We start from the raw sequence: 12,817 nt of genomic DNA on the forward strand, positions 1-12,817 counted from the left end.
ATGAATATGCATGCTGAGTGAATTATTATGCTGAATGATTGGTTGTTTGCTGAGTAACTCATCGAAATTGACTGAACATCAAATACTGAGTAAACTTGCACACTGAGTAAGTTAGTTTAAACTTGAACTTAGAAATCATCCCTTCATGCAATACTGACCACTCAGAATATCAAACGCTTAGTATTCTAAACGCTGAGTGTTAGATCCGTTAGAATAAATGCAATAGCACGCGTATAGCCCTAGGATGACGTATACGCCGTATGTGTCATAAATGCCAGGATCTTTGTCGGTTCACAATCCCAAGGCAAAACTGACACATGGATTCGATTAAGATCCACACCACACCTTACCTCTATAAATAATGGGAAATTCCCCATTTTTATTCTTTACGCTTATCGAATACTCTGGCTAAGAAATTCTTTCTCTCTAAAAATCCCTCTAAGCTTTCCCATCCTCAACAATGACTAAGGTTTCCTACAACATCTTCGGTGCTGGCCACTCTAAGCCCAGCTCTGATGACACTTCCAGGCAAACCTCTGTGCCGGAACCTACCAAAGTCACCTCGTCGAGCAAAGGAAAAGCTGGCCAAACCTCCGATCAGGGAAAGCCTGTAAAAGTCAGGACCTACTCCAAGGTCTTTGAGAACGTCCACGAATGGAAAGTTGAGCCCTCAAGATGGGTATCAGGAAACTTCGTACAAAATGAACAACCCTTCTGCGAGTGGATTTCACAAAATGGCTGGACGGAGCTGTTTTCGGTTAAGGATGACACCTACCCTGACCTGGTAAGGGAGTTTTACCACAACCTCCGCATTGAAAATGACAACACTGACTATCTATGTACAGTGGTAAAAGAGAAAACCATCTTCATCAACCCTCTCTACTTAGGCAATCTGCTCAAATTAAAAACTGAGGGAGCAAGGCTGAGGAGATCTAGAGATCAGGATGGCACTGGGTATGCTCACAACTTCTGCAAACCTGAGGGCCACTCAGGAGAAGTCTCAGCTTCATCCATGGGTCAGCACCAGAAGATGGCTCATTATTTGCTGACCTACTTCATCTACCCGAAGATCAACTGCACAACATCAGCGACTAATTTCGAGCAATGCTTTATATGGCATATGCTGACGTACACACTGATCAATATGCCAGTCTTTCTTGTCGCTGGCTTCCTACGCAGCTCTGGTACGCTGAGGCTAGGATCAATCATCACAAGAATCCTCATTGACCATAAAGTTGATCTCGAAGGAGAGGAGAAGACTCGAGGATCTGAGATAACAGCTGCATCGCTGAGAGCATTAAAATTTGGACAGCCTTTGAAGAAAGGCAAAGCTGCTACTGCTGCTGGACAAGCTGAGGGAACTGCTGAGCCAAAGAAAGGAAGAAGGACTAAGGCCCCAGCTTCCCGCAAAAGGAAAACTGATGTGACTCCTTCCAAAAATGTTGAGTCTCCAGCAAGAAGACAGAAGTCAGCTGGTAAGTCAGCTGAGAAACGAAGCAGGCAAGATGAGCCTGGAACTGAGGAAACTGCCGAGCAACCTCAGAAAAAGAAGAAGCCTTCTACACTGACCCCCCTCAACGCCATACCTACAGACTTTGTTGTACCGGGTGACTCTCACTTCACCCAGTGTCAAGGTACAATAGCTGAGTCCGAAGAACATGAGGTACAACTGGATGATCATTTCATCTCTTAAGTAGAGGAAGAGCTCGATGGTGACGGTACAGAAGAAGAAGAAGAAGCGGCCAGCGGTCAGGATGACGCTGAGGACTCTGAGGAGACAGCCAGTGAACATGAGACTGAGCAGGCCAATGCTGGGTTTGCTGCTGGAGATGAGCAAGTACTTGATCAACACAATGTTGATCCAGTCCAAGAACAAGCTGACCAGCCTCATGATGAGCAACACGAATCTTCTCCTTCTTACTCATGAGATCCTCATCAAACTGTCACTCCACCTCGTAGAAGAAGAAAGTTGGTTAAGGCCAGTGAGAAGCCTGTCAGTGAAGATTTTGTGCCACCACCAACTCTTCCTGACTTTGTCATTTCAAAGACAACCAAGGACCCCTCCTCAGTAAAGCTCAAATTTTTCAAACGCCAACCAACCTCTACTGCATCGGCGTCATTAGAAAAGCAAGTCTCTGTTTCTTCTCAGACCAAAATGCTTCCGCCACCTCAACCAGTCAGGTTGAGCCGATTACTGTGAATGCTATTTCTTCAAGCATGGTGCTGACTCCACATACTTCTGCCGTCAGCACAGACAGTATTCGTATTACAACTTCTCCAACTCAACTCTCTGCCGATCAATCAACTATCCCAGAACCACAAGTGCAGATTGACAACACTATTCCAGTCACTGACTAGGTCACTCCTTTCACTCCTCTTCCTTCCGGTCATACTGATGTCCCTGAAGGCTCTCAAAGCTATCTGAATGCCACTGAGTCCGGCAAAAAGATCATTGACTTAGTGCAAGCGTTGATTAAAGACCTTCAACCGTCCACCCCTCCTGCTGCTGGGTCCTCATCTATTGAGACTACTCAGCTCTCCCAGGTCACTCAGCTTCTCAACGAAGTTAAGGGACTCAAGGACTTGCTGAATCTCATCATTTCTTTTCAAGCACAGCAAGCAAAGCAGGATTCAATTGCAAAGCTGGCTGAGATCCAGCTGACAACTGTGCAACACTTGAACTCCTTACACCAACAAATTCAGAACTTGTCAGCTGTGAATCCTGACTATGCCACTTCATCTGAACTCAAGATGCTCTTTGCTCAGCTACACACCGAGCAACTCAAGACCAACGAGCAAATGGTTTCTTACAATCAGTGCTCAGTAGAGCAAATTGGTGAGGCTATTCGCTTGCTAAATCTGAATAAGCAAGAGATGGATACTGACGCAATGAAACAGAATGAGATGCAGTATATCATACAACAAACCTTCAACCACATTCGTCATAACAATATTCAACGTCAGTATTACGACACAGCCCTTTTAAAGACCTTTCACCAAATCTTTGCTGGTCTTACTGAAGCTCTCATCTGGCAAGGCAAAGCTCAAGCGTTTAGCGTCAACATGCTCAGTGCTGCTGAACTCAACATACCCGAAGAGGTATCAACTAATGGAGTTGCAATTTTTGACGGCGTCAATGAAAGCGCTGAGAAACTTAAGGAGCTGTCCCAAGAACTGACTCGAGCTGCCTTAACTGATGCCTTCAGACTTCCTCCTCCTGATGCTGACAAAACGGGGGAGAAAGAACAAGCAGCTAGAGCTCAGCATGAGTGAAGTCAGTCGCAACACAAGAAAAAGAAATAGATAGGCTAGCTCAGTATATACTAAGTCAGATGTAATCTATATGCCTTATCTATAAGTTTTGTTGTGTAAACACTGACTACTATCTAAATATCATATCTGCATCTTTTATTCCTATTCCTGAGTTATGATATATGTTACTGTGTACTGAGTCATTATGTATCTTCAATTAAATCAGCAATGTTTAATACTTATAAAACTTATTGACTAAATCAAATGCTGATAACATGTTTGACATTGACCTATGTGTTTATGAAACATTGTCTGTTAAAAACTCATTGAACAACAAATTACTCAGCGCACTTTATATGATTAAACCTTCCGCTTAATACTGAGTAAATAGAATATGTTGAATTAGTTGACCTATATCTGAAAACTGACCTTAGACTTACTCGATTAAACTCTTAAATGTTTTAGAGTAAAACTAAGTCAGTAGCTCAACCCTTACGGGGGAGTTTGCTAAATTATACTAGGTCAACTATCATGGGGGAGCTCATACTGAGTTCCTCGCTGAATAGTTTTGCCAACATCAAAATGGGGGAGTTTGTTGAAACACCTTTCCACATAATTTTGATTTGACAAAATTGTTTAAGTATAATTGAAATACATATTCTAAACACACTAAGTTTAAATTGTTTGATTTATTCTACTAATGTGTTTGTTCAATGTTGAGTTAAAATTGTTTATAAGACACAAGAATTAAAAGGCCCAAGCCCAATACGGAAGTCAAGGCCCAAGTCAAACAACTCAGTACAACTCGGCCCGCGTTTGTCAAAACGTTGCCGTTCTGGACAAAACGCAACTCAGCAACAGAAGGATCTAGAAGACCTTCGGGAACAACTTCAAGATGAAGCTGCTGAGTAGATTCGACAAACGTACAAGACAGCAGCTGGCTAAGGAAAACTTCCAGATAAAGTATTTCCCCTTTGGGTAAAGTTCAGATGACACAGTATGCTGTCCAGTTGACTTTACCATAAAAGGAGAGACAGTCTGCTGAGCTGACCGAGGACAGAAGATACACAAATCTGATTGGCCGAGAGCTCTGAGCAAGTCAGGATGACAACGACAGGAAGCCGTTTCCCTCCAACGGTGGACAATATAGAAAATTGAAACGATACCCTTACAGATGAAGAAAGAGGCAAGACCAGCGAGAAAAGCAGGCGTATAAGCTAAAAACATACCATTTCTATGGAAATTTGAACATAATACTTCATAAATCTCAAAAATCGCTAATGATTGATATTATAAATCGAAGAAGATGAACAGAAAAAGAAGAAGAAGAAGAACAAGAACCAGAAGAAGAAGATGAAGCGGAAGAAAAAGAAGAAGAAGCGGAAGAAGAAGAAGCAGAAGCGGAAGAAGAAGCAGGAGTAGATCCATCGATCAATAGAACTAATGGTAATGTTGTCCAAAATGGATAAAATGGTCTAATTTGGTAAGATGGAAGCAAAGTGAGTTAGATATGTAAATGACCCCTTTTAATTGGGCTAGATTTATAATTAGCCCGGTGATAATATATAGAGGAATAGGGGCATGTGTTTCTGTTACTGGACTAATGAATTGGCTGTTTTGTGCTTCCATCCAACAAAAATTTCAAAAATTAATGATTGTTTGTTGGTATTATTTTGACTGAATTAAGGCAATAAAAGTCATTAGAATAAACACCGTGCACCACACGTTGCATAAACTTTTCATGAGAATTAAAAAATTTAGACGTAATTTGGACTTATTATGTATAAATTTGTCAAATTGGAAGCTGATTTGCATATTTAATTCATTTACTCAATCTACTACATATCTAGACTGTTTTGTGTAACTTTCCCATAATATCTCCGATCTTTCATCTTTCTCCTCCTCTTCCTCTTCCTTACGGTTTCCTCTTCACCCAAAATGGCTCCTCCTCCTTCCACAAAGATCTAACCTGTAAAATCCGTTGTTGTTTGACGGCGTTCTCCAGCAACTCCTACTCCGGTGAGAGAAAAGGGAAGCGAACGGCGGTAGAGGAAAAACGAGAGGGCGATTTTAGGGCGAACGACGGTAGAAGAAGGTGAACAATGAGAGCAAAGAAGAGGAAGAATGCGAACAGACGGTAGAAAAAGGTGAACAGTGAGAGAAAAGATGATGAAGAAGGCGAACAACAGAGAAAAGGGAAGAAAGGGGGCGATTTTAGAGCGAACGACGACCTCGTTCCGTGAGGCGGAAGATTGGGAAACGCAGAGAAAATGCCTAATTCTATAAATCTCACTGAATTATTGTTGGTGTATTCATCTATGTTCTGATTTTTTTTGTTAAATAATGTTAGAATCCGTTGTTGTTTGCCATTTTTTGTTATATACCACTTAGCGAATTTTGTTAAAAACACAATCAGACTTCGCATATGCTAACTAAAATCATCAACTAAACCAAACATTAGCTTCGCAGGCTTCGCATATGCTAACTAAAATCATCAAATAAACCAAACATTAGCTTCGCAGACTTCGCATATTTAGCTTCGCAGGGTTCGCATATGCTAACTAAAATCATCAACTAAACCAAACATTAGCTTGGCAGACTTTGCATATTTAGCTTCGCAGGGTTCGCATATTTAGCTTCGCAAGGTTCGCAGGCTTCGCATATTTAGCTTTGCAAGGTTCGCATATGCTAACCTCTGCGAAGTCAGACGGGATGAAGACAGCCGCACGTAAATATTGATGGTATTATGGGAAAGTCACACAAAATCAGTCTAGATATGTAGTAAGTTGAGTAAATAGGTTAAATATGTAAATGTGCTTTCCATTTGACCCATTTTTGTAATTAACCCTATTATCACCATCATGCTCAAATAATTCTTAAAACTAATATTAATGTAAATTCATTTTTGGGTATAAACTACCATCATTTAATACTGTGCTTCATTAGCAAAACATTGTAAAAAATAGAAAAGAAAAAACAAATAAGCAACTACCTTAATTCATAGTCAGTCTATAACCACAGGCCTGCTTTCACCATTAGAAGAAATGAGGCTTTCCAATCTGTGTTTCACCACTTTCATTCTTAAGTAAACTTGTAGCAAAGGTGAAAACCACCGTCTTTCCTAAATATTGCAGCTATGCTATGCAGTAAATAACTAACTAAGATATATCTAATCCAAAAGAAGGATCTTCTGGTTCCAGTAAAGCTTCACAGAAATCGAGTCCTTCCAACCAGAAAGATCTTTTAGAGACCCTTTGCTCTTAATTCCTCTAATATTTCCTTATTTAACCACTTCACAAAGGGTGTTTTCAACGTTAATCAGACATTTCTTCTTGCTGGCAATGTCCGCTTCTTTAATATATATAATCTTGCTAAGCTCATGGCACTTGTCAGGTCCCACGGCCATTGTAATTCGACATGAACTGAAATTTCTTCCTTCAACCCCTCCTGCTGCTCCTGAGTAAGTGCACTATCCCGTATAGATAATTCTCCCAATTCATTATTGTGCATTGGAGATCCAAACCGTTTATTGCAGCAAGATATAAAGTATCCCATGTCATATGTGGATTGTGCCATTCTAGTATAAATAAGCATTCCCATCCAAATGAAAAGAAGTTGAATATACCTTTTCATTCTCTGATGTGTACTGATGACGAAAGGTGTAATCTCATTGACCATCCTATAGGCTCATAAGAGCCATCATGTCCCAATTTGAAGAAACATGGAACAAAGTTAGTCTCACTGGCGATTTCCCCTCTCATTCCTTGTTAACTTTGATTGTGACTTTCAGCCAATGTCCCCTCTATCAGCATTTTGAGCATTTTGATGGCATTAGGACCCATTAATTGGTTTGAGATTGTTTAACACTAGAGTTCCAATTTAAAATCCCTAGGTGATTTGCCTTAGCACTCAAATCAACCTTAATTGAGCTTACAAAGTACAACTCTATCTTTCTCTTACATTTGTTAAAGGTAAATATAGGATTTGTATATATCTTAGTTTGTTAAAAGTCTATCTAATACATTTGAAACACTTAATGAAACAATAATCAACTATTCTGATATGGTATCAGAGCAGACCTAAACCTATTTTTTTTCTTCCTTTGTTTTGCCTACGCTTCTCAACTATGGCAAACAATACTATTCGGAATGATGTTGAACCCAACCATCCTCTTGTCATAGTCTCACTCTCAAACATTCTCAAACTGACAACCACCAACTATTTGTCATGGGAATTGCAGGCAACACTGGTGGGCTATGATTTGTTCAAGTTCCTTGATGGCTTTCACCCAACACCCCCTTCCATCACCACCGCGACTCATGCTGCTGCTACAAACAACCCAACACATATAATTTGGGTTCGTCAGGATAAACTGTTGTTCGGAGCTCTCATTGGTACGTTAGATTCTACAATCGTGTCGCTTGTCTCTCATGCTTCCACGACTAAGGAAGCGTGGGACAGCTTAGCACACACCTTTGCTCGCCAATCTCGTGGTTATGCTAAGCTACTCAAAGCCAACTTTAAGCTCCTCAACAAAGGCGGTCAACCAGTGTCCGAATTTATGAATGCTATCCGGGTGTGTGCCGATCAACTTGCTATTCTTGGGGATCCAGTTAAGCCGGAGGCTCTAATTGAGCGTATTCTTGAAGGTTTGCAAGCTGATTATAATTAACAATATGTTATAGATGTAGTCAATGCTCGTGACATGTTGATTACCTTTGACAAACTCCATGAAAAACTGCTCATCCGAGAGGTAAGTGTGCGTACTCAATCCAATTTGAATTTAACCCACTTACCTGCTACTGCCCATCCTACTGCCCTCCGCCAATCCGACACCGGTTACCGTCCCAACATTAACCCAAATTAAAAGTTGATAATGAGGAGTGTTGAAGATTCAACACCAACATAACGCTCCATACTAAAGCCTGCATTAACTGAGTGTTTTGTGTCACGAACATACTATATTATAAATAGATAAGATGCTAGTGTAATAGTGTTAGAATGTGAGCAAATAAAATGAAAGAAAAAGTGAAAGAGTGTGAGATAAGTGAACAAAACAAGTTTGAGTTATAACATATACATATACTAGAGACTCTAATTGAAAGAACCAAGTCTTGAAGTGAAAATGAGTACAAAATCTATAAAACCCCTCACCAGACCATGGAGGAATGGGGGGGACAAGATTACAAATCTCACACAGACAGAGTTGATGCCTCTTTTACTGTACAACATAACATAGCATAACTAAACTAATTGAAGCTTGAAGATCTGCTCCACCTTTCTTTCATGTATTCTTCCATTCCCACAATATTTCCTTGCTCTGAGCTACTATATGATATTGAATCATCATCCATACTATCCATCACTATAGCATTCATATCTAACTCTTCTGCTTCTTCTTCCTCTTCCTCTTCCTCTTCATTATTATCTTCCTTGTTTCCATCTTTTTCTCCTTTTAGCACCTTCAGTATCTCGCTCATTCTTGGCCGTAGCCTTGCTGATCTTGTAATGCATAGTTTTGCTGCAACTACCATTCTTTTCATTTGACCCTCATCCAAGTTTTTGTCTAGTTTTGGGTCTAGAATTTCTTTCATATTTCCAGATTCTATTACTGAATTTGCCTGAATAACATATGCACTTATCAGTCGAAATTTTGATCAAATTAATCCAAAATGATACATGTCACATTTGCGACTAATTTAACCGAAAAAGCTATAGAGAAGTCTTACCCACATGACCAAACTCCCTTTGGCTTTGGGACTCTCGGAGGCAATAGGCTCTTTTCCTGATAATAATTCAAGCAATACCACACCAAAAGCATACACATCAAGCTTGTCGCTGACTTTACCATACATGAAATATTCAGGTGCAAAATAACCAAATGTGCCAGCTACATCTCCTTTTATTGTGTATGATGAACGTGGTCTCCATATGGCAAGTCCAAAATCAGATAACTATGCACCACAATAACACCCTGTGACTAATCTCATAAATTCTTTTGAAAGTACAATTTAACCAATACAACATACATACATACCTTAGGCTCCAAATCATGTGAAAGAAGAATGTTGGAAGATTTTATATCTCTATGGATAACTGGACGAGAGCATTTGTTGTGCAGGTAATTCAAGGCTTCCGCGGTTTTAATTGCAATATCATACCTCACTTTCCATGGCAGTGAAGTTTTTTTGTTCTTCTTGCCTGCAGAATTTGATAGATGACTACTCATTTTTCAATAATAGAGAAGATATTGAAGGTCTTACCTTGTAGATTTGACTCCAAACTTCCCTTGGTGTAGAAATCATAAACAGAAATGAAATGATCATCTTTGATGCAAACTCCTTTTAGACGAATAACGTTATTGTGGTTTAGTGATGAGATGATTTCGACTTCTTGAGAAAAATCATTCCATGTTTCTTGTGATGAATTTTGAACCTTTACTGCCACTAATTTGCCATCAGGAAGAACCCCCTTGTACACAGTGCTACATTCTCCTTCTCCAATCAAGTTTGCTGTCACATAATTACCAATTTATTTACCTAATCTTCTTCAAATAGCGAAAATTAGATCATTCGTTCGTTCATTTTTACCTGAACTAAATTTTGATGTTGCAGTTTTCAGAACCTCATAATTGAACCACTTGCAACTAGAAGAGTTAGTTTTCAGCAGAATCTCAAAGGCATTTTGGAGTCCACATTGTGAATAAGAACCAACACCACTGCTCAAATTGAAAACGTCATTTCTCTCCATTTTGGGATTTTTATGTGTGGAACGAGTCGGTAACTTCATTGCCCATTGTACAACAGACAATTCTCTAGCAAGCAGAGACTGCGGATCAGCTGAAGTTGCCCTTCTAAGCAGTGGCCAGCCAGGCCTTTGATCTGAAACATCTCCTGAATTTGATTTCTTCTGACTTTCACTTCCAATTGCTGTTACCACATCAAAACTAGACCTATCAGACTCTATCTCGGAGTCTCCCAATTCGGACCGGGCTTCATCTGGCAGAGGACAATAAAGTAGATTCACACTTGGTCTTGGATCTCCACCAGGGCCTAACATGATTCAAACAACATATTATTATTATGTCTTGTATTGTAAGCCAATTATTGATTCCTCAAAAGTGACAAAATTATGAAACCTGTTATTTGATTGCTGTTGCACCTTCCAAACACAATTTTTCCATTGTGAATACCCAAAACATTAGTAGTTGAATGAAGATGCTTAGCACAATATCCAGCCGTATAAGTCCTGCTACTCCTGCAAAAAGTATCTGCTTAGATGAATTAGCCCAAAACGAAAACACTTTAAACAATGAAAATTTTCAAAAATTCTCTCTACCTTTTCCTGCTGATCCCTACAACTAAAGCCACACCATCATAGTTCTTCGTCTCGTTAACCAGAGTCCTCTGAGTAGAAGTTCCTAGGCAGACCTTACCGACAAGGTCTACCTGAAATCAAATCCGGACACACAAAAAAATATTATGGTTCCTTTAATTTCTACATTAATGAACAAAAAGATGTTGGTAATTACAAACCTTCTTGAGGGAACATAGTCCATCATATACTTCTAAGTAAGTATCTAACAGTGGCTGCCTATCCAAAGCAGCTTCTGCATATATCAGCAAAAAATGTTAAGAATTGATGATTTCATTAACAACTAATTAAGAGATGTAAAGAGATATTACTGGAGTTCCGGCAAACATGAAGAGCAATAACACAATCTCCAGGTTCAGCAACCTTAACAAGAGCCCAGCTTAGTAGTTCTCTTCCATGGTTATTCATGCTTATGCCAACCAAGACATTCCTTCTCTCAGTTGGCATGATTTCTTTCCCTAAATTTGGAATTACTTAGGAAATATTAAAACATCTGCAAATTCTATTCTCTTCTTTGCAAAAAATTTCTCAATAAGAGCATTCCCTTTTCTTGATAGGATCATTTGAGGCCCTGCATTATAAGGGTTATGAACAACATTAAATTAATCACTTTGAGCTGTGATGAATTACAAGGAGAAGCAATTAAGAGATTCCATTTGTATGGTCCAAATTAAGTAAGTAGAATGAGAAGATTACATAATCCAATTACTAAAAGAATAGAAAAATTGTACCTAAAATTGTAGCCATTTGCCATCCAATCCCAGAAAGGAATTTAAAAAGAAAATGGGCACCAAATACCTACCTAATGCAGAGTGTAAAAGCACAAAGAGATAGTGTTAGATTAGGTAGGGATTCATATAAGTTCAGCAAAATTGGTTTTATTCTATCAAACAAAATAAGATTTGCAGAGAGAAATTTGAAAGAAGAAAGTGTCGGCAAAGGAAAGGAAAGTAATCAAAAAATCATGTGAGAGCGGAGGAGGGAGGAGTTTTTCATTTTCATTTTTTTTTATTGTTCGTGAAAATATAACAAATGTTACTTTTTTTATCAGTTGGTTTTTAGTTAAATTAAGGTGGTTGAAAAGCCTGCATATTTCGCGGGAAACCCATGATATCCGGTCATTTTGAAGCTATGAAATAAGTCCACCGCCTATTTCGGCTTCCAGCCTATTCAATTTAAACTTTTATCAAATAGTAATTTTAAATGAGAGTAAACTATCTATAGATTTTGTTTTTTTAGTTAAATAAAATAGTGTGGGTGCGATCATCACATACAAATACAAGTCAACTTTTTGTATCTTGCACTATAACATATAATATTTAAATGGATAAATAATATGTTAGTCTATACTTTTTCATCTAATATAGTACTATTTATTTTTCTACATATTATAAAGTCTCTATTTTTTTTTTCAATATTAACTCTTTAATCAGTTTGTCTATTTTTCTAAATTTTTAATCGTTATATTTAGCATAAATGGACAAAAAATAACAAAATAACATATTCATTTTATATCAAGTTGTCCTGAAAGCTAAAATAGATTCGGTTAAAAATCTAAAAAAAAAGACATAATAACCAAAGGGTTAATATTGACAAAAAAAAAATAAGAACTTTATAATATGTTTTCAAAATAAGAAGATTAAACAATATGTTTTCAAAATAAGGACCGAATGACGAACTTCGCAAGGTCATTTCCTTTGGATCATCACGAGTGTGATGTGCCTCCTGTAGGCCTCCAGGCTATTCTTTGTGAGGATCAGCTTGACCGACACTCACATAGGATAGATCGTTAATTAGTTTCTTTTCTTTGTTTTGTTTGAATGTTCACTCTCTTCCGATTACAAGAAAAAAAAAAGTAAAATGAGGAAACTAATAAATTATTTACCCAATTTAAAATAATAAAATAGTCTAATACATTTGTATATCGCTCTCATCCATTATACTTTCAAATATTCTATTTATTCTCTCTTTAGAGTTGACAATTTGATTTTATTAAAGTAACTTTTACTTTCTTGAATATATTAGTCATTTGAAATTACTTAAAGTATTACATATTTTAATATCAATAAAATCATTATTTACTCCACTATATTTAAAGATCAATAAATCATTTTAAACAAGTTCATATAATAAATAGGATGTTTCAAAGTACATGGCATAATTGAATTTTCTGGTTTAATAATCTCATCAA

The 12,817-nt window shown here is 38.1% G+C and overlaps 1 protein-coding gene across 1 annotated transcript; it reads right to left on the reverse strand.

The window, feature by feature from the left end:
* Positions 1–8,269: 8,269 nt before the first annotated feature.
* LOC136224833 (protein kinase STUNTED-like) lies at positions 8,270–11,643 on the reverse strand. Its single transcript, XM_066013258.1, has 10 exons — positions 11,358–11,643; positions 10,938–11,197; positions 10,788–10,861; positions 10,591–10,700; positions 10,391–10,509; positions 9,843–10,304; positions 9,516–9,764; positions 9,290–9,453; positions 8,982–9,206; positions 8,270–8,873 (listed from the first exon to the last, which is right to left on the reverse strand). The coding sequence occupies exons 2-10, from the start codon at positions 11,071–11,073 to the stop codon at positions 8,502–8,504; spliced, it is 1,911 nt and encodes a 636-aa protein (XP_065869330.1). The 5' UTR covers positions 11,074–11,197; positions 11,358–11,643; the 3' UTR covers positions 8,270–8,501.
* Between the last annotated feature and the right edge of the window lie 1,174 nt (positions 11,644–12,817).

Source organism: Euphorbia lathyris, chromosome 3, assembly GCF_963576675.1.
Source record: "Euphorbia lathyris chromosome 3, ddEupLath1.1, whole genome shotgun sequence".
Taxonomy (NCBI): domain Eukaryota; kingdom Viridiplantae; phylum Streptophyta; class Magnoliopsida; order Malpighiales; family Euphorbiaceae; genus Euphorbia; species Euphorbia lathyris.